Source organism: Mastigoproctus giganteus, chromosome 7 (genome assembly GCF_048544385.1).
Source record: "Mastigoproctus giganteus isolate SK-2022 chromosome 7, ASM4854438v1, whole genome shotgun sequence".
NCBI classification, from domain to species: Eukaryota; Metazoa; Arthropoda; class Arachnida; order Uropygi; family Thelyphonidae; genus Mastigoproctus; species Mastigoproctus giganteus.
Window position 1 is genome coordinate 48188941 of NC_143581.1, and position 26438 is coordinate 48215378.

At 35.8% G+C, this 26438-nt stretch overlaps 1 protein-coding gene across 4 annotated transcripts in view; it reads left to right on the forward strand.

Moving 5' to 3' along the window:
* Positions 1-26438, forward strand: part of LOC150082880 (C-Maf-inducing protein-like) — a 451841-nt gene that overhangs the window by 346007 nt on the left and 79396 nt on the right. For all 4 annotated transcript variants that reach the window (XM_090377643.1, XM_090377645.1, XM_090377646.1 and 1 more), the window contains exons 6-10: positions 9448-9555; positions 9666-9746; positions 9976-10079; positions 10679-10780; positions 15520-15609. In XM_090377643.1, the coding sequence (XP_090233769.1) occupies positions 9448-9555; positions 9666-9746; positions 9976-10079; positions 10679-10780; positions 15520-15609 (485 nt within the window). The remainder of the gene's footprint in view (positions 1-9447; positions 9556-9665; positions 9747-9975; positions 10080-10678; positions 10781-15519; positions 15610-26438) is intronic.

Sequence of the window (26438 nt, forward strand, 5' to 3'; positions counted from 1 at the left end):
CAGTCACCTGGACAGATGATTCTGGGTACTCGTCCACACCACGGGAAGGTGGGCCAGTCCCATTAAAACACGTACCGTCTCAAAAGAAACTCTGACTCACCTGATGTTGTCAAAAGGTGGACCAGGTTCTTCTGGGGGCCCATTCCAGAGTAAGTGGGAAAAAAAAAAAAATTCCAGAGGAAGTGAAAAATAAAAAAAAATAAATAAAAATAATAAAAAATAAAAATAATAATAAAAAAAGTTATAAAATAATAAATAAAATAAACTCTTGGTATTTTAACTTTCCTTTCTTAAAAATTTTTCTACAGCCCATAACTTAATTTTAAAACCCATAATCCCTGTAAAGTATTAGAATCCTATAACCACCATATATGTGATAAAACCCTCCACCAGCTAAGCGGATTACTATGAGGTGAGTGCTGAAAATTAAGCTAAGCTATACGTACGATCTAAATAAAATAAATTAAAAATAAAATTTTTAAGCTGCTGTCTGGGGATCCCCATTTGTAGCCTGCGTTATTCTGTAGGAGGCTTTCCTGCGCGTGAATACTTGCGTCGAGAAGTTCTGGAAGGCAGCAAGGTTCTGTGATGTCTGTAACAGAATGTCCAGTTCGTTTTCAGTGAGAGGGATGGTATTTGCTAGGTCTTGCCTCAGGTCCTCATAGAGAGCGCATTCGAAGAGAAGGTGGGACCAATTCTCCTTGGCCCTGCAGTAACAAACGTCTGGGTATTAGGCCTAGTTGGAAGAGCTTCTCATTCAATGAGCCTAGTGACTAGGAATGATGTCTCAAGAGTTAGAGAGAGAGCCACTTCTGTGCCGACTTAGAGGAAGGGAAAGTCACATCCGGCAGGCATCTCCTTGTAACTGCTCCCTTGGTGGAAGTGTCCCATCTTGTCTGCCAGATATTTATCATCTCATTATAACAGCGTGTTTTCTCTGCCTTAGGGTCAGTGTTCAGGTTTAGCTCAATGTTTAAGATCTTGGTTGGAATTTTCTTGTTGATTCTAAAGGTCAGGCCACGGAAGGTTACATACAAGTCCAGAGGAAGGGTCCCAGCTAAGACCTGGATAGCAGCAGTGGATACTGTCCTGCATACCCTATGGGTAGCCATAGAGTATGCATAGGGTTGATAAGAATGTCCTTTTCTTGAGTTTGATGCCTAATCCATGTTTTTCTCTTCTTATCCAACAGTCTGATTCGTAATCTATTCATTCCATTCTTCGCTGTGTAGTTTTGAGCTTCTCTTCCGTTCTTTTGGCGAGTTCCCAACTTTTTCTTATTCTTATTACAGCTAATGATTTGTCCAAGATAAGTACAGTATATGAATTCAACTTCTCAATTTCTGCTCCTTCAATGATTGTATCCCTTTCTGTGGCATATATGTTCATCATTACTTTTGTTTTAGCCATATTCATCTTTAGTCCGAAATCCTTACCAACTCTGCATAACTGATTAAGATTTCCCTCAAATTCTTTGGGATCGTAGTTTATGATCACAATGTCATTTTCAAATCGTAAATGGTTTAGTTACTCTTCACTCACATTGACTCCTTTCTGCGACCAGTCTAACCTTCTGAAAGCTTCTTCAAAGGCAGCAGTAAATAACTTCGAAGATATTGTGTCTCCTTGTCGAATTCCTTTTTCAATTTTAAATTTGCTACTGTCTTTGTCTAGTCTAATAAAGGGGGTAGCGTTCTCATATATTTTCTTGTTTAAAATATACGAGAACGTATATTTTATAATGCTAATTAAGGTATTTACAGATAATTGCACACTGAATTTTTCAGAATAATGACCTTGACTATTTACATGTTTTATTCATTGGTTGTATAATTATACGAGAAATGATAATGTATGGGGTGTCTGTGCCTTGTCTTTCCAGTGCTCGAAACATTGCCTTATGCTGTATGGAGTCAAATGCCTTTTCATAATCCACAAATGCCAGGCATAATGGTGTTTTATATTCATTTGCTTTCTCCATTAGCTGTGATATTACGTGAAGGTGATCCATAGTTGAGAATCCTGTCCTAAAGCCAGCTTGCTCTTTCGGTTGATTCTCATCAATATTCTTTCTAATCTGTTAGTAATGATCGTTGTGAACAACTTGTAGATGTGGGACAACAGCTAATTGGTCGATAATTTCCAATTTCTAATTTATCTCCTTTCTTGTGCAGCAAAATTATTATTGCATTATTCCACTTCTTAGGCGTGGCACCTTTCCTAGTGTATTTTGTGAAGAGTCTTGCCAGTTTCTCTGTCATGTCTATTCATCCTGATTTTAACATCTGTACAGTAATATCTTCACCTGGGGCTTTTTGATTCTTCATTTTCTTCAATGCATGTTCTTTGACTTCGACTGCTGGTATAGACTATCAATTGCTATATGATAATTTGAGCACGATTCCGTTTTGGCAGCTTTTAAGTTGTTTTTAAGTTTTCGATGTAAAGAAACTTTTTTTTTTTTTTTCCCAGGTGATACATAAGCAGCCGTGTTACAGAAACAACACTCAGATTTTAAGTGACAGCGACATGTCTGACATTTTTAACGTTTTACACTCGATTAATTTATATCTAAATATTTAAGTTTATATTTTTTATTTAACTTTATGCATATTTACCTTCTTGACGTGGTAGCCTGTTTATAGTACAAATTTTTTTTTTTTTGTACTGACTTTATTTTGACTTGGCACATTATGGCCTTAGCTGCCAATGCACCATTAAAAAATCAAATCAAAATCAAAGTTGCAGAAACTAGCCATGGTATTCTGTTAGGGAGAAGAAAAGAATAATAGGGTGAAGTTTACAGAAGACACACTGAACAGGATCTGAAATTTATGGACATGAATTCAAGATTGGTAGTTTTTCTTGTGAAGCTTCACAATGGATGGGCAACAGTGATGACTGAGGAATTCATTAATTACGATCATGGTGTAATGGTAGATGAATCACTCCACAAAAAAAGAGAAGAAAAAAGTGAGATCACGCGTGAGAAGTGGTAGAAGAGCTAGCTTATTAGTGCAGTTCATGTTGAGAGCAACTAGATACGAAAATGCTATGGACAAGATTGGTTTTAAAAATGAATCCGTACATTTTCATATGTACTTTCGATACTATCCTTGTCCTGGAGAGACATGGCCTGTCAGTTGGTTATAAATAAATTTTCTGTTTATGATACGTACCATGCAAAGTTAGGAGTTCATAATATATAGAGAATATCACCGTATTTACTAATCACGTAGACTTGAACCACGGTCATTGAAACGTGGATACTTCTGTGCCCGTGCACTTGACCACTGGGCTCCGGCAGTTAGTTAAGCATAAGAAGACCATATTAGGCAATTAGTATGCAACCATAGTTCAGACTTAGCATACTGAAATAATCGAGAAGAGTAGAGGAAAATTTCGTCATACGTTGCTCGCTCTGGACAGTCAGCCAACTTCTGTACTGCAATGGTTGATAATAACAAAGCGAACTTGGACTCTCTGATGACATGTTTTTCTTCTCCAATTCTGTCTCCTAATGCCTTTATCTGTTTCCATTTTGAAAGGATCACTAGCGTGAAAAAAATATATTTGGGAGGTGACAATGAGGTGATGGTTGCTGCTGTAGCTGAGTAATGTTAGAGCTTTGACAAATATATACTGTATATAGTTTTGAAAGGATAAAAACGTTACAGTATCACTGAGCATAATCCTCCTCCGACATCAGTGACGTCTGTGAAGGATTATGCTGAAATATCAAACTGTTTTCTGTGCCGTTCATTTATTGATCTGTTTTGGACAGTGAGCAATACGGATGTACTGCTCATGGGGTTACATTTTATCTGGCGACTTCTTTTTTGTGCACTGTCAAAATTAGTCGTACAGTATCAGCGTTAAAATGTATTTTTAATTGTACATCTGATGGTTCCCCTCGTTTTACCATAATCAAACAAGTTTATCTTATCAACATTAAAGAAAATTAAACGAGTTAAACGGTTGTAAGACTACAAATAAGTGATAGCATAAAGTACCATATTTACTAATCACGTGGGCTTGTCATTACGATCAAGTAATAGTCTGCCTGCTTATTACACGGACAATGAAGTACGCAAATTCGTTTTCAGGGATTCTTGAGCAGGAAGCTTTTTTATTGCCGAATCTTGATGGTATAAATTCTAAGAGCTTGAAATTACTACACTTCTGTCAGTTATTAGCGATTATGATTGCAATATAAATTATTAGATTACATTTTCAAATAGCTAATCTATCATACTTGTGTATATCAATGCCGTAACAGACTGTGTGAAGCTTTTGATGACCTTAAAAATATTTGTCATAAATATTTTCGGATATTGCCTTGGTTTGCCCTCAAATATTCAAGAAGCGCAGTACAGTAATATTTTGGGTGCGTTCATTTCCCTCTATATTGCATGCACTTTCAAGGCTATTTTGCTAAGGTTTTTAAAAGGTGGCACCAAAATATTTTTAATTGTACACACACACACACAAAGAAAAATATTTTTCTTTGTATGTGTGCGCGCCTTTTTTTTTTTTTTTTTATACAGAGTAATCTGATTTATTTTTTTATTTTTAACTTTTTTTTTGCAATGCATGAATGTTACATCTAGAAATATGCTGTCAGCAGTCGATATCATCAACTTGCTTTTTCATTGAAATTTCTTCGGTATTTCCTGTTAAAACTACAGTGTATATATATAAATTGTGGCCTGCTAGTTTTATTTCAGTTACCATTTGGTGAGTTTTGTGGATACTGACGCTGGTGTAGTTATATTTAAGATATGGTTACATTTTGTTACTCTGTTCACATTGCTATGGTGCTCTTGCCCTATAGTGTGCGTTATATAGAATGAATACTTGAAATAAATATGCCTCCGAAATATGAAAGCCTTTTCTAGCATAAAAATTCGATCCTATGATCGAGAAATAGTGCAAACGTCAAGGTTTTTTTCAATAAAGGAATCAATGGCAGAAAGTAACGGTCTGCCAACCAGCGTCTCCACACAGCATCCAACGCCAAGTTATATGTCATCCATTTTGTACAGAGTGAAGAAACTGATATCCATGGAGCTCCTACCTACGCAGAAAAAAGAAAGGAGAAAAAAAAAAAAAAAGAGCAGTGAATAGGAGGATATTGTAGGGAGATAAATAAATATTGCATAGGAAAAAATATGCACAGTACAATAACGCAGCGATTTTTTTTTTTTTTAATTATTCACTTGACATACTTCAGTAGATACTTGCTAGGTACGGTGAGGATCGAAAATAGTGCGCAGCTGACAGAGGTGTAAGTGCAAATTCTGGCCTTCTGCGAGATATTCAAACTATCCCTCCCTTCCTCAGTCATGCTATTCTAACCGTTGGCACCCCCCCCCTCTTGGTTGCGGGCATAATTTATTTGTTATTTGGTTTTTAGGAGCGTTAGCAACTAAGGCCATATTGCTCCGGGATATGCGGTGGTCATTCCCTGACCTTTCCGCATCCTCCGTATTTGGTGGTCACGGGCTCGAACCCCGGTCTAATCAAGAAGCGTGTGCTACACACTGCTGCTCCTGTCCACCTGGCTACGGAGGCGCGGCGGGCATAGTGGTTGTGACGCTATCAAAATCGCATCGTTAATTAAACGCTGTTTTCTTTCGTTAATGTTTTTAAAGAAATGATTTGTTTAATCCCGCTCATTAGTATTAAAATAAGTGGATTATAATGCAGAACGATCTTCTAGTGTTATCTTGTTGGAATTCGTTTAGTAAAATCTTAATGGATCTGTTGTGCTAGCCGTGAGCAATTTCATTCTTTCAAGAGAAATTCTCGTGGTACTACATATAATTTTAAAATCTCGTGGTACATCTACTCCTACACAAATAATTTTAAAATCCTCACCCCTGCTCCTCCACAAAGGAGAAGTAGGGGTGGGGTTTTTAAAATTGTGTTATTTCATTAGGTCTGGCTGCATGAACATTATTGCGAGATTTCTCTCAGAGCTTTTGTATAAAGCCAAGTAGTGTACAGCATTAATTTTTGGGATTTTATCTCAAAAGGAAACTTTGAACAGCATGTAAAAAATCCTTGAAATTTCGTGTCCAGTACTGCAAGAAAAAATTGTGGGGGTTGGAGTTTTGTGTGTTTATTTAACTAATATTAATTTTCTTATTAGTTTATTTTTATTTGAAGCTTTATTTGAGGTTTATTTTAATCAATTCTTCAATGAACTCTACTATGCCCCCCTTTTTTCACAACTCCCACGTAGCACCTGACTTATTAACTCCCAGAAGAGTCTAGATTCGGGGGGGTTTCAGTAATGTTAATTTCCTCACCTGGACACTAGGCTCTGTGTTCAAAATGACTGACACGACTCATATATATATATATATATATATATATATATATATAATTGGTTTATTACATATATACAGACATAGATTATTTAGCAAATCATTACACATTTTTCACTTTACATTAATACTACGATTCTGGCTATTAAGGTCTTCCATACATCATCATTTTCTTGCCTCTCTACTACTAACACTCTCCTACAATCAGTTTAACTTAACTCTTAAATACAATTGACATTTTTTGTTTATTATTCCTACTTATTTAGCACAATCCTACATTCTTCTTCATGGTTATTACAATTCTTCTTCTGGAATTTAATGTCCACTTCACAAATTATTCTAGGCTAGTCTCACCCTAACACAACCAATTTACCGTTATTGAAATGTACATCGGTTTATATATTTCTTGATTCTCTCAAGTAAATTTCACCCTTCGGCGACTAATTGCGCCTCTTCTCTACTTCATTAACATTGTATCAATTTACATACAACTCTATCTGTTCTACCTGTCCAAAATTATTATTTTTGCCCTCCATCAATTAGTCTGTAATTATACCATAACTATAATCAATCCTACGTTAAACTAGTTCAAAATATTTCCTTAATCAACTACAGAACATGCACTGAGTTTACTGAAAGTGCTCTCACAATCTCATTGAAAATTTCCTAATCTTCCTACAGTCCTTTGCAAATATATATATATATATATATATATATATATATATATATATATATATATATATAGGTACATAAACTGTTTGAAACTTACTTCTGGGATTTGAATCCTCCCGCTAACAAAATGTTGCGCTTGTGTCTTTCCGCTCTGCTTTGGAGTCCACCATCAGTCTGAGATTTCTCTTCTTCAGCTTCGGAACTGTAAACATCTGCCAGGGATACTATCCACTCCGCCGATCCTTCCTGGTATCATACTTTCCTTCGCTGTGCCCGATCATTCAATAGGAGTCGCTTCCTTTTTCTCTATTTCTCTGTGTAGACTGCAGGGCTGCCCAATTTACTTTCGTAAGCATCATCTCTCGCCTTCCTCCTAAATATATTTCTCGGTGGGCGTTTTAGGACTTCTACTTTCCATCTCGAGAAAGTTCCTATCTATACTTTACTTAACTATCAGAGTTTAGACGACTCACCATAATTGGTCCTACTGGTGAATTACTTCTAGGGGTTGTTTCCCTAGCCTATCTCTCAAAAGAAAACTTTCATCACTCCTCCGAAAAAAACTTTAATCACTTCTCCGAAAGAACTTTCCTCACCTCCCGAAAAAACTTTTTCCTCTTTTCGCCCCACCTATTCGCGCGCTCTTCCCTTTTTATTTCTCAAAATTTCGTAACGCCCTTCCTTTCCTCAACCAATCATTTCTATCTTCCGATCATCATCTCCATTCTCACTTGCCTATTTCACGTGACGTGCAATAGGAGAAAGGAGACCGGAAATTCCGGCAGCTCCGAATCTCTCCCTAACCATCCAGAAAACATCTGTGTCCACTTACTTGACCTACCTCCCCCAAAAATTGGACCAAGCCTTCTCTGTTAACGGTAAACCGGGACCGCTCCCCTCTGGCCCCTGATGTAGCCTCTAGAGCACTCCGTCCCTTGCAACTCCATCCACTGACCACCCACTGTTCCATCTAGCTATCTTCGCTTGCTCTTAGGGAGTGGACGCCGATCATATTTCTCCCTCTAATGTCCCTACATTAAGTACAAACTCTACTTAATTCAATTCCATTAACGTGAGACCCACTATCTTAAATTTTATGACTTTAAGTGTTCTCTTGAAAGGTTTACAATATCACCCTACCTAGCGTTCTTTCTTTAATTATTTTTATATTTAATTTAACTTGTAAGACTTTGTCTTACAAAATTAATATTTTTTATAACGTATAAAAAAAAATTAACTCTCATATCCTTGCTCGCTGTTTTCGCATATGCTCATACGTTCGCTTGGTGATGAGCATGACATAAATACACCAGGAACTCTCCGGAAGACTGCATATCTCCTTCACCGTGGTAGGATCTACCTTCAGACATCTGGAGATGTCATTTGTTAACCTTGAGGTGCTTCCCCTGAGATAGGATTGCCTATACCTTCCGGGAGAGGTTTCCCAATCTACTACTTCACCTTCGGGATGCGTCATGCAGACGATAATTCTCCTAAGTTTCTTGGAAGTGGGATATCTGCTGACACTGGGATCGTCCTTGATGTGGGATAGACTAGTGTCTTACGAGTGCCTTGCACTTGGCCATCCACCTTTTGAACTTTTCCTTCCTCACTCCAGCCTACCTATGTGCTCCCAGTGCCCTTCTACAGGCCACAATCCCCTAGGTCCTTTTTTTTCACCCTGGGGGGCACCTCATCAACACCACATAACTCACGATAACCACAACTTACCCACACCAACTGGCTTTGCAGGGTTCTTGCAACATCACAGAAGTATCTTGCGAATCGAATCTGTGGGAACTCACTGGAAACTCATTACAGATATATCTGTACCTGTCTTAAATACGCGTGATGTTTAATAGCAAACGAAGATGAAGCACTAGCCTTCTCATTTAAATTTATTTATTATTATTATTTTTTTTGTCTTACAGTTTGTATCGGCAGCTAATTTTTCGCATGTTATCTCCTCTTATCCCGTTCGAAATATCGTGCCTGTGTTCGATATTTCAAGGGGAGTCTCGATGTGATGATGTTCAAGGTTCCCTTGTATAAGATCGGTGGATTCTATTTAGAAGCGTAAGTACAAATTTTAGACATCTGCGAGAATTTCAGACAGACTCCTTTGCCCTTTAAAAACAATGCTATATCAACCCTCGGGCCACCGATTCTCAGGGTCACCCCTTCCCCGTGGACTACTCGACTGCGTAGTAGTTACGGCACTAATACTCTCACTCCCCCGTGATGTGTTTCACCAGTAACTTCCGTTTTAGAAATCATTGACTGTAGTGGTTTTTTTTTATCTTTGCAAAATTAATTCGTGGATTACAAAATTATCCAAGTACTCTGAATAAACATTATATAATAACCTTAGTATCCCGATAATTTGTGACGAATAACATTGATTGTTGTGTGTTAACTGATTGCAGGATATTTGTTTTTGTAGGGTCAGAGTTGGATACCAAAGTCATGGAATGAGGATATCATAGCTGCCATAACGCCACTGTTGGATCGAACAACGCCTACATCTGAAATATGTGATTTTCTGTGCCGGGTAACTTTTTATTTTCTGTTTTAAAGGAATAAAATTAAGAATAAATAGTTCCTTTATATACTTACCAGTATTTTGTTTTATATATTTTTATTTTATATTACTTCTTGTAGCACTGCCAGGAGAGCCCAAGGTCGAGGATTGTCCTGGAAATGTTTACTCCTGTTGTTCAACGAATCTTGAAACACAACATGGTAAAGTATTTCTTTTTCTTCGTGTACATTCTGTTATTAACTAGTAGTGCTTAAAGAGAATTTCTAGTCCCTTTACCATATAAAGAGGCTGGAAATTGTAAGATTGTGGATGCAGTTTTCTTTTTTGGTAAACTGCATTCATAACCCTTTAAGGATTAACCTAAACAAATGGAATTTTCTTTATAGCAACACTTTGAAGATTATTGCACTTTTTTTTTTTTTTCTCCAGGATTTCGGAAAATACCCCAAGACACGAGTTTTTGTTCAGTATTACATTCAAGCGCTGAGCTTTCAGAACGAAGGGAGGAAAGTAGTCCAAAATTTCATTAGTAGGTAAGTGAATGAAAAGAAAAGAAAAAAATATATATAAATAAATCCTCCAAGGAATGCAAAGAATTTATTTACTTTTTTTGTGTGTGTACGCGTTATAGAACTTCTCAGGTTTTGTGTGGCCAATTGTTTTCTAACTCAATGCAGTGGAACGCGGAAGCGATTGTTAATGTAAACACTACTTTCGCAGTGACGTAAAATTAAGCTTGTTCTGTCAATAGTGCTAGCGTCACGAGAGCTGTAGTTAATGACTGTTTCTCTCGATCTTTCCTCTTTTATCATTATTTTTTATTGTTAGATAGACTGCTTGGAGAGTTCCTGTGCTCTTTCTGAAAGGCGTATCCGGATGTCAGCGGTTTTTTTTTTTTTTTTTTTGTTTAGAGAGCGAAGGGTTGGCATTTGATTCATCGAATATTTCCATTCTTAAATGATTGCTGATTTCTATTCCTGAGAAAATATGTACACGCACGTATCAAACACAAATGAGTTTCTGCCCATTCTATTAACCGGTGTTAAAGTAATCGTACATTAAAGAATTAACTTGTATCCCAATGTTTTTTAACTGGTACTCTTATGTTATTTATTTATTTATTTGTCTCTAGTATGCACGGTCCAGCCAGTACCTGCCCCCACCCACGTGTCCTTCCAAATCTGGTTTCTATATGCCTTGCTGCCATCTATTCTTTATTTGAAGAACGAAGAAAGTAAGTATATTTGTTATAGTATTTAGCAATTTTGATTGTTTATTTTGTAAGAATTATCTTTGCTTAAACTTAATAATTGTTAATTTCAATAACATCGGATCGGATTTCTCCTCCATATGTAATCACATCAATTCTTTGCATGACAGTTCGCTCTATGCGACAATTTAGTGCAAGAAAATTGGTGAATATGACAATTTGGTGAATTCTTTGGGAGAATTCGGTGTGTGGCAAAGCAAGACAGAAAATGCGAACTTTTAAGATGTCGTGCTATAAATGGTGCATTTTTTTTTTTTTTTGTCTTCCGAACTCTGTAAACCAAATCGTGCTGCTCGAATAGCGTAGGCTGCAACGGCTCCCCCTCCCAAAAAAAAAAAAAAAAACCTTAAAAGAAAAAAGAACCTATACCTTCATTAATTTTGCTTTCCTGTGGTTCTGTATAAGTGAGTTTCTTTTGGTTTCGCAACCCTCAACCAGTTACTAAAATATCATGTAGCTTTAACAAAGTTCACAGTGATAATCTTCATTTCTGTTCCTTTCACTTAATTTCTGCCCCCTTAATTTTCTTCTAGCTTCCCAACCCTCAACCAATTCGTGCTCTGGAAAAGCATAGGGTTCAACTAATTAGGTATATTAAAAAAAATACTAAATAGGCTTATCAGGATTAAAGGTGTTACAGTATTGACAAAGTAATGCTGAAATAAGCACGTACTTTCCAACCTTCCTATGAGAAGGACCGGCGTGAATCCTCCTATACACTGGTGTTCAAAGAAAGTGCGCTACCCTTTAAAATTGTAATTGTCCGAATAACGTAGGTATACGGCAATATTTCTTACAGATTGCATCAGATAAGATTGACACACGTAGGTGATGACGTAATACTGCATCAGCTGTTACTTTCAGCTATATAAGCACGCTCTGCAACAGTTGCAGTCATTCTTTGCTTGTGTCAGGATGGCGAGTTACGTGCAATTGATGCCACGAAGAAAGAGTGCTATTGTTGCTTTACGTGAGGAAGAATGTTCTTCCCGTCATATTGCTTATAGAGTGTCTTGTAATCAGTCAACAGTGAGTAGATTTCTTTTCAAATTCAAGGTTTTGGTTTGGTTTGGTTCGGTTTTTAATGGCGCATTGGAAGCTGTGGCCGTAATGCGCCAAATCAATTCAAACTCAAAAATACTGGTTCTGCTCATAGGAAAGAAGGAACCTGACGCAAACGAGTCTAGTCCAAAACAGGACCGCGTTTTGAAGCGCTTATGCCTTAAAAACCGCAAAGCTTCTGAGCTGAAAAGAGAATGGGAAGAACATACAGGAGTGGTAGCAAGTGCAGTAATAGTCAGAAGACGCCTCTTCAAAAATGGACTTGTAGCCCGTCGTCCTAAGAAGAAGCCCCTTATGAAAACGGCCCGATTAATTTGGTGTAAGGAGCATGTCAAATGGACCCCCGAGCAGTGGAAGTCAGTTATTTTCTCAGATGAGAAGAAATTCAACCTGCATGGCTCTGATGGGAGACAAACGATTCGACTTAGACGTGGTGAAGAATACCATCCAGACTGTACAGTGAAATTCCCTGCCAGCCAAATGATATGGGGGTGCATTTCGTATCGCGGAGTAGGTCACCTGCAGTTTATAAAAGGTCCGTAAATGCCAATGGATACCTGGCTATATTGGAAGGTCAATTGCTGCCAACCATTAGAGACAATTCAATTTCAACCTGCCAAGTAACTGCATCTTTCAGGACGACTCTGCAACTTATCATCGGACGAAAAGTGTAAGTAGGCACTTCTGTAGTTACTTTAGCTTCATTTCTGCATTAGAGGTTCGACAATAATGTGTTTACATTTGTTGCAGGTGTAAAAATGGTTGTAAGAACGATCCATTACAACTCTTATCTGGCCAGGAAACAGCCCGGCCGGACCTGAATCCTGTAGAGAACTGTTGGCATCGTGTGGAATCTGCAGTTGCCAGAAAGAAAACAAAGACCCTTCTTGAACTTGAGGAAGCCATAATTCGTGTTTGGAACCACCACGAACTATCAGTTGATTATCTTCAGAAATTGATCTTGTCAGTACCTCGACGATGTGCTGCTGTCATCAGGGCCAGAGGCGGTTCAACTAAATATTAGTTTGCACGTGGTGAACTTTTCATTTCGTTTTCCCATTTAAAATGATAAACTGAAGCTAATTAAGGGCTTCTGATAACATTTCAGCCATAATTGTCGTGTTTACCAAAACTGTTTTATAAAGGTTGCAAATACTCATTTTGGAATATTTTCAGAGTACCTGTCAAATACTACTTAACTTTACCTTAACTATTGATAAATATCGTTTGTTTATATTTCTATTTGTGATGCTAGTCGTTAATGTAACATAACCATCGCGAAAAAAGGGTTAGAAATGTGAAATTCCTAGGCACTTTCTTTGAACACCAGTGTAATATAAATGGATAAAAAATATATTTTCTTGTTTCCTAAATATTTTACTTCATTGATTTTGTTAATTTCTGATCTCTGTGTGACACCGAATTATCGTAGTCACCAATTGTCTTTGAACAAAATGTCACATACAGCGAAATGTCATTCATTGCATATCAGTTATTTCGATTATTGAAATAATCGATTATGCCCATCACTAGCTGATTACAATCGCATTGTATGTACTTGGAATAAAGTCTCTCTCTCTCTCTCTCTCTCTCTCTCTCTCTCTCTCAATGAGACGTAAAATTACTAAGGGAGGATCAGTAAAATGAACGACGGAGGTATGTTCTGACAGACTGGGAGAAAATAACTGGGGTGGGGGCACATATATAAACTCTTAGGTAGTAAGAGAAGGCTGGATCTCTTGAAGTTTGCTTAGAGTAGCATGTTGTAGATCAGTGGACTAAATTACTTTCCAAAGTGGCCGAGACCTGGAGCTTTGTAAAGTTGAAAGCGCAATTTTGAACGCAAAAAAAAAAAAAAAAATTGCGTTCAAAATTTGAAAGCGCAAAAAAAAAAATTCTCATTTTTTTGGCTATGAGGAAAATGTGAATTATTGGAAAAAAAAAATTTTTTTTTTTTGAGAAATACATAAAGTCCGCCCTCCTTTCACCATTAAACCATTATAATACCATTACTTCTCCATAATACTTGTATTACTTAATCTGATTGTTACCCTTATGGATAATAATGTGTATGTATATACGAGTGTACAAAAATAATCGGGGCCTTTATTCTTGTTCTTCTGTAGTGTCCTATACAAAACGAAAAATACCCTAGTCTTAATTGTAATGACATTATTCTAGAATATAAAACACGTTTTTGCAACATCTAAATTTCTTTGCTTTTAATGCATGAATAATGAAACTTTCAATCGTATACTTTCAATAATAGCTCATCCGCTGCGAGAAATGTGTGCTCCATTACCCTGATGATCCTCATTATGACTAAACCATCGTTACCCATGTCAGTATAGCAAAGGACATTGGACAGCATGACCTAACGAGTTTTTTGTTTTTAATTAAATTATGCTTGGAAAAAGGCATCAGTGTGTTTCTAACTGCTGTTTTGAAACTGTAATGATAAAGTGCCATTTAATTTTTCTGTTGATATTTAATAATAGCATTTGGTAAATGGTAGTTAATCTCTTGCTTTTCATTGGACATTGATCTTAGAAACTCTACGTGAGTCTTTGTGGACTTTTAAAAATGCTTAATTCGATAAATGATCCTTTCCAAATATTCGCTAACTTCTTGTCGCTTTTTCAGGTGTAATTTGTTCTGTTATTTTTAATATTTTTGGGTGCTTGTGTTAGGCAGGTTATTCGTATGTTCACTGCTGTTAATAGTACTTATTGTTTTCGGCAAATTGCCCATTTAAATTTTTCTTGGAGACATTGGATATGAATAAAGTGAAATAGTAGCATTTATTACGTTGCATATTGATAATTTTGTACTGTCAGAAAGTCCCCGCATAACGTTAATACATGCGTTTCTGAAAAGTACCGCGTATAGTGAAAAAAACGTAAAGCGAGTATTACTTCTCCATAATAAATAATGCCGAGGCAATGATCGCGTCCCAGTGATAAATGTTATTATACAATATATTAAATGTTATGTTTGAGGGATAGCAAAGTCGTCATCCAACCGACCATTTTAAACCCCTTAGATCAACCTGATACCCTAATATACGAGGAGTGAAGTGAAAGGAGAGTGAAAAATATCTCCAGAGCTTAAAAGCATATCACTAAGCACAGAATAAGTTTTAAAGCAATGGGGATAACTAGCAGATTTTTAAAATAAAAAAAAATAATAAAAAAATTTTTTTTTTTGCTTTGCCGATATAACATTTTTACAGAACCAAGCCATGAATGATAATATCATGACATGACTGCAATTGACCGAGAGGCAATTATTAAAAAGTTTTTTATAAATCGTAAATTATAATTCAGATCGTAGCAAATTATAAAATAAGTACGAATTGAAAATTATAAATGTAATTGAAATAATGACGGAACAATCCAAAGAAAATGAGTTCATTTCATTTAACTGGAAATGAGTGCAAAGACTGCACTCGTTTCCAGTTAAATAAAAATGTACTCGTATAGAAAATTCGCTTGATAACGAATAGGCGTAGTGCGAAATCACGTTAAACAGGGAAATTACTGTATATTTTTGATATATAAATTGGACCAGATCACTATATTCTTATAGATTGAACTTGTTCATAATATTATTGACTCACTTTATACTTTTTCTCTTTTCAGCTTAAGTGTGGAAGAACGTAATGATGTGAATCAGTCAAGTTCGGAATGGGACTGTAGACTAGATAGTTTCATTGCCATATTTGAAAGCATGTGAGTATCACTGTAGGTGTGTTAAATATAATTTGGTTTATACGTGTAACTTTTATTGCTAAGGGTTGTTTTGCCCTAGTTCACTTTCTTTTTTTTTTTTTTTAATGAAAACCCCAAACACAAGAAGTATTACAAGCTATAGTACTTGGTACCATGCATGGGTTGGAAAAAAGAATTCTGATTTAGACTTGAACTTTTGTAGACTGTAATTTTCAGGAAATACGTATGAAGGAAGGTTGTTCCAGAAAACGGCAGCTAAATGAATAAACGAGTAAGATAAAAAGTTGGTTCTGTGAGTTTGAAGTTGGACAGTAAATGGATGTTGGCTGGTGGCGGCACGTGTTCGGACTCTTTTGAAAGAGAGCGAGTATTATAGAAGCCAGTTCAGAAGAACAGTGCCCATGGAAGTATCTGTAGAAGAGGCATGCAGCAGAAACAGTACGTCTATGAGAAAGCGAGTGGAGAGACTCTGTTAGAGATCAATCATTAATTAACATAACTGCCCTCTTCTGAATGGAATCTAGAAACCTGAGAGGTTTTGGGGGCACCACCCCAGATGTGGGAACAATATTCCATGTTAGGGCGGATTTGCGATTTGTACAGAGTGAACAGCTGTTTTGAAGAAAAGTAACGCCAAGAGCGAAAGAGAAAACCAAGTTTTTTAGATGCAGAGGAAGCAATATTTGTAATGTGCTTGTGCCAAGAGAGATTAGAAGTCAGGGTAATCCCCAAAAGAGAGAGATATCATCTTGCCTAGAAATCGGAGTGTCACCAAAGATAAGCATAGGAGCAGAAGAATCCTTTTTTTTTTTTTTTTGCGAGATATAAGACAAAACTGAGTTTTAGAAGGACTGAAATCAACTAAGTTGTCTTTGCCCCACTTGAGATCGGCATTTAAGTAATTGGTAGCGGATATTCGAGAAGTTGAAGCTGATTGAGTAAGTCAAGGTTTTTCAAAATGGAAAGTGGAATGCAACTTGCTATCATCGGCAAAACTATGGATAGGATTTCCAGTCAATGGAAGAAGGTCATTAATATACAAGAGGAAAAGAGTGGGGGAAAGAACTGAACCTTGGGGGACGCCGGCATTAGTGGAGAAATTAGAAGACTACCATCACCCTCAGTGAGCGATCAGAGAGAAAACCAATTACAAAAACAGTTGGCAAACCATAAGATGGAAGCTTGTTTAGAAGACCTTTATGCCAAACACGATCGAAAGCCTTTGAGGTGTCAAGAGCAACTGCTTGTGCACTAACCGTTTCCATTGAATTTGTCTATAAATGGGTAACATAAGCCAGAATATCACCGGTGGTGATATTCTGGCTTATGTTACCCATTTATAGACAAACCCATTATATTTGCCCATTTATATTTACGGACCATTTATTACGGACCAGTTACCCACTTATATTTACGGACTTTTGGTAACATAAGCCAGAATATCACCGGTGGTGATATTCTGGCTTATGTTACCAAAAGCTTTACCTTTTATGATTTTTTTTTTTTTTTGCCCCTATGGCAGCTAGGGCTTGCAAACCGGTTTTATAAACCGGTTAAATCCGGTTTTCATATTGAGTTATTAAAACCGAAACCGAGCTTCTAAAACCGGATTCAAATATTTTTTTAGTTAACTCTCGAATCTAGTTTTTTGTTACGCACATTTTCTTTTGTTTGTTCGTTTGTCTGGATCGTTCAACTGCTTTATGTTTTAAACATGTTTTTTATTTTATTTTAAGGTACGAATCTCTTGGGCAAGTGGCCCAAATCTAGGAGGGTTACCTTTTATCTTCCCATCTGTATCATGGCACGATACCGGTGTACTCATTTACGACTGAATGAGTCGGAGCGATAGCGTAAAAGAAAATGCTCAACATTTCTCAGTTCCATCTATCTTGTTCGCCAGGCAAGTTATGGAACGCCTCTTATTGATGGTTACCCACTAGAAACAGATTCGCTGAATATTGCATCAAATTTCAATCGTAGAAAGTTTTTTGCTTCTTTATTCCTATTAAATTTGCGGACAAATGTTCTCCATAAAAGCAGCTTCACCAAATTTAGCTTTTATGTAATTTTGAAAATACAATAGATTTAATTGGGGAAAAAAAATTGCAAGTAAATAAATTTCTTTCGTGAAAAATTTGAAACTTGCCTCGTTTAGACTCTTCATTCAGTGCTTGCGGGAGTGACACATAGTATTGTGTCACTCCCGCAACAAAGGCACATAGTATTGTGCCTTTGTTATCTTCAATATTTTTATTTAAAATTGTAGGTGATATAAATTTCTACTAATTAATATTTATTACTCTTAATATGTCTAAAATGAAATCAAATGTATGGAATTATTTTGCTCGAAAAAACAAAGATGAAGCACAATGTTTGAAATGTCAGAAGATAATGAAGTCGTCTGGAGGATCTACATCATCTTTGATGTTGCATTTAAAGAAAATGCATCAGATTGACATTAAACAAGATAACAGTGAACCTCCCGTAAAAATGGTAAGAACATTAGAAAATTTTAACGTTAAAAAATCTAGGGAAGATGAGATTTCAAAATTAGCTGCTTTAGATGGATTTTCTTTTAATTCAATTGCCAAGAGTGAGTTTATACAATCAAGCCTTCACCTTCAGAGAAATAAATACGATAAATTACCACCAGCCTCAGTGAATGGAATTAAAAATATGGTTCTGAATTATTATAAAACTAAGAAAAAAGAACTCATTCAGCATTTCACAAATTTATTGGTTTTGGGTGCACCGTATTCATTGACTCTAGACGAATATACGTCTATACAAAATAAAAGTTATATGAATATAAACGTGCATTCAAAAGACATTCATTGGTCGTTAGGTCTTATTGAGATTAATGGTTCACTTGATAGCAGAAGAACTGAGCAAATTGTGAATGGATACTTGATAGCAGAAGAACTGAGCAAATTGTGAATGGACACTTGAAAGAATTTGGTTTGAACTTGGATGAGGATATTGTTGCCTGCACCACCGATGGAGCAGCAATGATGATTAAGTTTGGCAAGCAAATTACGCCTAATCATCAACAATGTATAGCCCATTGTATACATCTGTCAGTTATAGATGTACTTTATGAAAAAGCAGTCAATTATGGTGCCACAGTCTCTGAGTCTCCCAAAGACAATGAAGAAAGTAGTGATGATGAAGAAGTTGAAGAAAGACAGCAAGGCATGCTTTATCAAACCGACTTTACCGATGAGCTCATTTATTTCTTCAATCCAATGGCCAACATTGCACAAACTATTAACAAAGTCAGAAAAATTTGCAAGCTTTTTCGAAAATCGCCTACCAAAAATGACATATTACAAAATTTTGTTAAAGCAAAATTTAATGGGAAAGAATATAAACTTATATTAGATTGCAAGACTAGATGGAATAGCACATTCTATATGATTGAGAGATTTTTGATATTGAAAAATTGCATTCCAAATGCTCTATGCGCAGTATTGTCAACTGAAGCTGTGTCTGACGATGACTGCAAAACACTTGAATTGCTACGTGAAACTTTGCGACCAGTTGAAATGATTCTGAAGGCTATAACCTCAGAAGATACAGACTTACTTAAAGCAGAGTCTTCAATAGAATTTCTGCTTGCTAAGCTTGATACAGCAGAAAACCCATTTACTTTAAAGTTTCACCAAAGCCTTTTGCAGGTCACAATGCAAGACGAAATTTCCAAACTGTGGCTTTGCTGAGCTATCTACACAACCCCAAAAAGTTTAGGAAAGAACTTTTGATTTTCCAAGTAAGCAAGTTTTGAAAAAGCATGCTGAAGAGATTTATCAGAGATTATTTGCAAAACATTCCGAAGGAGTCTTAGCGTTGAATGAAGAAACTGAAAATAAACGAACTGTTCTTTTAGAAGAAAACAAAGACTCGACTAGTTCCGATGTTGGAGATACTCATGCGAGAGTATCATAGTGTAATAAAGAGATTAACTGAAGAGTCTTCAAAATATCCGAGTGAATTGGAAATCAGCAAAGAATTTAAAATTTTGGAGGCAACTAGCAGTAGAAGTGAAAAGCTGGGGAAAGTTTATAGAGCACTGCTGACCATTAAACTAATAATTGTCCAATCTGAGAGAGAGTTTTCGATCACTGGTTTCTTTAACACAAAAATAAGGTCAAGTCTATCAGGAAAAATGCTTAATATAGTGTTTTTTAAAGGATCATTTTCAGAAAAAAGCTGAGCAATAAATAGAAAAGTAATTTCCCCAAGCTGTTTTTTTTTTTCACATTATTTTTATTTTTTTGTTTACTATACAAGAAGATAGTTTTTATTCAGATTTGAATACATTTTGTAACAAGCTTGAGATATTTTGTATATCTCAAGCTTGTTACTTTTTTGGAGCATTTTAATTTTTTAATTTTTTTTTTACTATAAGAGGTGATAGATTTTGTTTAAAAGATTTGATTACGATTCGTACAATCTACCCAAGATAAAATAAATACCTGTGTTATAAGCTTTTAATTATTTTCCCTAAGTCTGAGAAAATCGGTTTTAAAACCAGTTTTAAGAGTAAACTTCGGTTAAACTCGGTTTTGAAATTTCTCGGTTTTATGCAAGCCCTAATGGCAGCGCACTGACGTTTATATATGAGAGAGAGAGAGAGAGACTGTAAAACTTGTTATGCAACCCAAGCAATTAATTATCTCTTATATTTTAGGTTACTTACAGTTCTAAAAGATATTTTACGATTAATCCAGCGAACTGAGTGGTTTATTCTATTATCATTTAAATTCTTGTATGTCTTAATTTGTCCTGTTTTGATAAATATTTATATTCATATCCAAAAGTAAAACGTCTAAAGGATTAGATAATTTATATAATTAATTATATATATACATTATTTTATATATGTTTTTGTTATATGTTCAGGGTAATACTTGCAATTCTATAATTGTTTCGATTTCGTCTTAATCAACTAATTTGCATATCATCGATTATTAATCATTCGATTATTCCCATGATTGGTTTTAACTCCTCTGACTGCATATTACGTTCTTAGCGTTTTTTTTTTTTTTTTTCACCAACCTTTCATGGAGTAAAATAAAATTAAAATAAAACAAAACAAATCTTGATAACTATATTTACAATAACCTGTATTTACAAAATTAATATACGTATTACAATATTAAAAGTATTAAAACACAAGATTAAAATGCATTAAAATATACTAAGTTAAAAGCGATAAAATCCCGTAGCTTTCAAAGGCTCCAGCCTTCTTCTTCAGCAGTACTCTCTATTATTCAGTACACCTTTAAATATCAGCAGGGTAATGGTAGGCATCACATGTTTCCATTCTCACGTGTTCCGCTCTCTTGCATTGTGGAACCGGAAGTGGCTCGAACGGAAGTCGTACGGAACCGTTCATCCTTTTTTAGGATAATAGTCTCTAAAAGGGGGTGAATCCGTACACCCCTATCCCTATTAATGTTGGTTGTAGAGCTGATCCGCAAACTCTCGATTCACTTACGGTCCCAGAACGATGCCACTATCACCGATCGGGCGCATAGGTTCTGGGACCGTAAGTGGCTCGAGAGTTTGCGGATCAGCTCTACAACCAACATTGATAGGGGTGTACGGATTCACCCCCTTTTAGAGACTATTATCCTAAAAAAGGATGAACGGTTCCGTACGACTTCCGTTCGAGCCACTTCCGGTTCCACAATGCAAGAGAGCGGAACACGTGAGAATGGAAACATGTGATGCCTACCATTACCCTGCTGATATTTAAAGGTGTACTGAATAATAGAGAGTACTGCTGAAGAAGAAGGCTGGAGCCTTTGAAAGCTACGGGATTTTATCGCTTTTAACTTAGTATATTTTAATACTTTTAATATTGTAATACCTATATTAATTTTGTAAATACAGGTTATTGTAAATATAGTTATCAAGATTTGTTTTGTTTTATTTTATTTTATATTTTGATTTTATTTTACTCCATGAAAGGTTGGTGAAAAAACGCTAAGAACGTAATATGAATATACCCAACCTCAGAGGCCTATTTGAGGAGTCCTCTGACTGCACTCTTGTAGCTGTCCTGGGGCCTAAACAGGAAAGTTATTCCTGTTTTACACTCCAGGAATAATTTCTTATATTATATTATACGAATATTTGTTAATGTGCTACGATATGAGTTGTTAACTGTACTTAAATTACTAACCTTGATTAGTAATTTTCTAGTACAGTAACAACTTAATGCACATTAAAGTGACAAGATTAAGAGATCGCTTCCAAGAGAATTGACACTCATTTTATCCGAATTTGAACTATTTAGTTTTATTTTTTTAATGTTTTTAATCTTTAACATGATAAAACTATATCGGCTACGATATAATAACCTTGCCCCTGTTACAAAAGAAATGTTTTAGTTATGAGGTTAATTTACTCTGTTCAATAGAACATTTGTGGTTAATCTTTGAATGCTAATAGGAAGAAATTTGACGTTACCAAACCTCAAGGTACTTATTTGTGCTTTAATTGATTTAATATAATTTTTTTTTTTTTATTCTTTTATCATTTTAAAGAATAACTGAATTTGTCATCCAAGGTTGCCCTCTATTACTCGCCCATTAGCCGACTCGGTATTCAGTTATCCATTAATGTCTGGACCAGAGCTAAAGCCATTAACCAATATACTTATTAAGATATTGATGAGGAAATTTGGAGTGACATTGATAAAAGGAAATATACACTTCACTTAAAACTTTATACCGTGTCTGGAATGTAAGAGATATTTAATTTTGTAAAATATGCAGGTAATTTATCAATGTCAGATTCAATTAATCTGTCAGCCTCAGAAGTTGAAATTGTCCCATATTTTGACACCCATCTATCCTAAATAAATATGACGCACTCTCTTATGAATACTGTTTTTCCGTCATGGATTTCAAAATGAGGAAAACTTATCCAATTTCAGAATTCAAATATTTTTAATCAAGAAAATATATTTTTAACCGTTCTTGGTGGAAATCATTTTGCTTTCAACTGTTACCCACCATGTTTTTTTTTTTTTTTTTGGGTGGAATTGTAAAATGTTATGTTCATTTCTTGTTTATAAGGCGCATTGGTCACCTTTCTGTAGGCACTCTTGACAGCCTAATAAATACAGGAGAACCTCATAAATCTGGCATCTTCGTGGGCATAGCACATTCCGGATTTTGTGAAAATTCTGTTTTTTTGTAGGTTATGCATATGGCCTACGTATTCAAGGGCAATTCGTTATTTTTATTAGATCATACAATAGCTCTGAACCCTATAATCCCCACAGAGCGACAGCCACTACCTTGAAGTCAAAATGTGGGTCTTTGCTGACTGTATTGGTTTGGCGGGTAGTGTGCTTGCGTATGAAATAAAGGTCACTGGTTCGAACCTTGCCTCCGCTGTGGAAGTTAAGATTTTCTATTTTTTTTAAAGATTAAGTACTGTAAACTACCACTGGATGTTTCGCAGAATGATTGATTTTATACATTGAAGAAACGCAGTAACAATAACATAGTCTAAGAAAAATGCAAAACAGAAATTTGTGTAAAATAATGCAATATTCGATATTTGGCACCTAATGTGCTTTTTTTTTTTAGGTACGTTTGTGCGTGTGCGCACACAGTATATGCATATGCGCCTATTGTCTTCAAGTCCGTCCGCATGTAACATCTCCACTTCCAGTGGACGTGTTTTCATTAAATTTCATATTTGAGCCCTTTAAAAATATTTGAAGTTGTGCCATGCCAAATTTCATTAAAATCGGGCAAATAGAAATCCGGCAATTATTATTTCTTTTTTTTTTTCCGTACAGTTTATATGTTAAAAAAAAAAAAAAAAAAAAAAAAAAAGTTTTAATGCAGTATTGTTAGCTTCAGACAATCTTGGTTGCACGCTTCGTGTTCTCTCTCTCTCTCTCTCTCTCTCTCTCTCTAACAAGGAAATAATTGTTTACTTTTTAATTCTATTAATCACAGATAAAGAAATCATTTAATTTGAGGGGGGAGGTCGAACGCGCCTGAAATGTAACGAACTGCGTACATTAACTTGCTTTAAAGTCCGGCCAGCCTAGTCCCTTCTGCCCTATACGGTCGACTGCTCTCTGAGAAACATTCAAAAAGTTCGGATTAATGAGGTTCTGCTGACTTCTACATTTATTGTTATTTGTTGTTCCAAAGTGCTAGGACGGTTGTATTAACAATGCTTCTTATCACGCAACAGTACTTAACTACATTTTAATTTTTAATGAAGCTTTATTTTATATTCAAAAATATTCGCTGCGTTTAACATAAATGTTTCTTTTAGAGTAACAATAATCATTGCAAAGATTGCTTCCAGCTGAATGCTTTAGTGTTATTATTTGCATTATGGAGATTTCTAAAGCCACGACTTGTAGCGCCTGGGCACGCCCACACACTCGAAGTCAAAGATTATGTTCAAACGATTATGCAAACGAATTAAAGAGCTGTATTATGGCAGCGCTGGCGAGTGGGGTTTGTTTCCATTTCCCAATAATATTTAATGACTCGCTGCAAGGATCTGGATTGCTCTTTCACTTGCATTATGTCATTCCATGGATGCGAAAAAGAAACGAGAGGCTAACCATACGCGCAGCGAATGCAGGGACGCGATTAAAGTAACCTTCCTGAAGGCTGTGAAGAGCGCATCCCACAGCTGTGTTTCTATTTTTAGCTACCCTATTCCAACAGCTTCAGCTGTGCGTGAACCGTACACTCTACTACCTTCTCACTTGACAGACCGGGCCAACACCTGACGTCACAGCCTAACAACTGTGCTGTCGGAAGTCTTGCTGTTCTCATTATGTGGCCCTTAAAAAAAAAAATAATAAATAAATAAACAAAACAAAGAAGATAGTTATACTGACATGTAGGGATGCGCGTTGTAATTATACGCTTAAACCTACTTTAATCTAGCAATTTCGTGAAAATCTCGCGTATCAAACTTCAAGAGTCACTTCGAAATTTTTTACCAAAAGAAAAAAAAAAAGAAAACCTGTTTAAAATTTGAAAAGGGTTTCTTCATTTAGCCGCTGCTGCTTTCTTTTAAGGTCCAACGTTTTCTTTAAGGGCAGAGTGATTGTGTAAACAATGCAGTCAAGAAATCTATTAAATTAGATGGAGGAAACTGCATACCTTAAAAAGATACAAAAAAAAAAAAACAAAAAGAAAGAAGTAAACTAAAACCTTTAGTTGGAAATTAAAGATTTCTCTCAATTTTTTTTCTCCTTATGGCGACTGCGTGCGAGAAAACTTCCATGTTTCATACATTCTGAAATTGCCCTTTTTTTTTTTTAGTGTCTAAGTTTTAAAAAAATATGAATGCGAAACGGCATAATATTACATTCGTGCAGATATTCTTTATGAAGTTATCTGACTTGGAAGTTTTTTGCCTGAAAGAGTTGATCGCCTGGCATATCAGTAGCGTCTCAGTTGACAGCATAATTTAATATCTGCTTGCATAATTACTCTTATCCTTTTGAAAATGGGGAAAGGTTTATGCATTGAATAACTTGTGTGATGGAGAGGTGACAAATTTCCAGTTGAAAATAACTCCCACGTCTTCAATGTTACATTTGGAATGCGGATGTTCATATTTTGCATTATAAAAAGACACCTACTCAAAGTAGAATTTACATCTGTGTAGTCTAAAGTTTAAGCAAGAGAACTGTTGACGGTTCCATCCTCCAGATCCGTTAGGATACAGTTATTTACCTTCTAGCATTTTCTGGTTTTTCTCCTGCGGGCACTTATCTTTTGTCTTCGCGCTGATAGAATTATTTTGACCTTAACGGATGAAAATTCTTCACCTTGAGTTTACGCTGACACGCAACGAAAAGGTTTTCGGAACAACCTACTCTAGAACACATGCAAACATTAAGCAGTTTTGTGCAGTACTGGCTGTTGAATATTTATGAGGAGTTACAGCAAATGCGCATGCATGTGCATAGAAGAGTGTAGCGTCGGATATCCGGACCTTTTGGAGTCATCAAATGGTTGTAAAGATAGAAACTGGAATTTATAATGAGCTTACCCATGGGTAGCTTATTCGTGATTAATTAAAAGGTATAGCAGGGAACAGCTGTTTGAAATACATCTTTAAGTCCTTGATTTATATTAAGTCGTTGCATCAAGCATTTTAGTACCGAATATTTTGGTTCGTTGGTATTGTTTTATCGTATGGTACAGTTGTTCAGACTTATACCATAAATCCGTTCTAAGGTGCAGTTTCGTTTTAGCACTTGGTAGGAAGGGGTGCTAAAAATGTCACTATTCTGAGTTACTACTATTCTGAATGCTCATTTTTGTAATTAAAAACAATTTCTATGTTTATCAAATAAATTTATATAATTTTGGAAAAAAAAAAGTTTCTTTCCACTAGAAGAATTACGAGGAAAGTGTTTTAAAACCGGTGTGTGTTCTCGGTTGGTATCTAATTACTAAAGTTTGAATTTTTTTTACAGAATTAATATTACCATAACCCTGTCGGATGATCTTATCATTGCATTGGGAAACAAGACCTTAAGTTGCATTCATTTAAGAGTAATCTGGGTCAAAGTTTGCGAATTTTTCAGTTTATCCAAGTGATTTTTTTTTAGCTTCTGATGTTTTTCCTTTTTGACAATCCCATCTAGTTCGATTTGCATCCGCTCTCCCCATTTTCTAAATAATTCAGAGAATCCGTTGTTTGAGACAATTTAAGATATCCTGGATGACGTTTATTAGTTGTGTCCGATAGAAAATGGCAACCTTTTAGTTCAACCTTGGGCTTAGGTAATAGAAAAAACAATAGATCTGAAC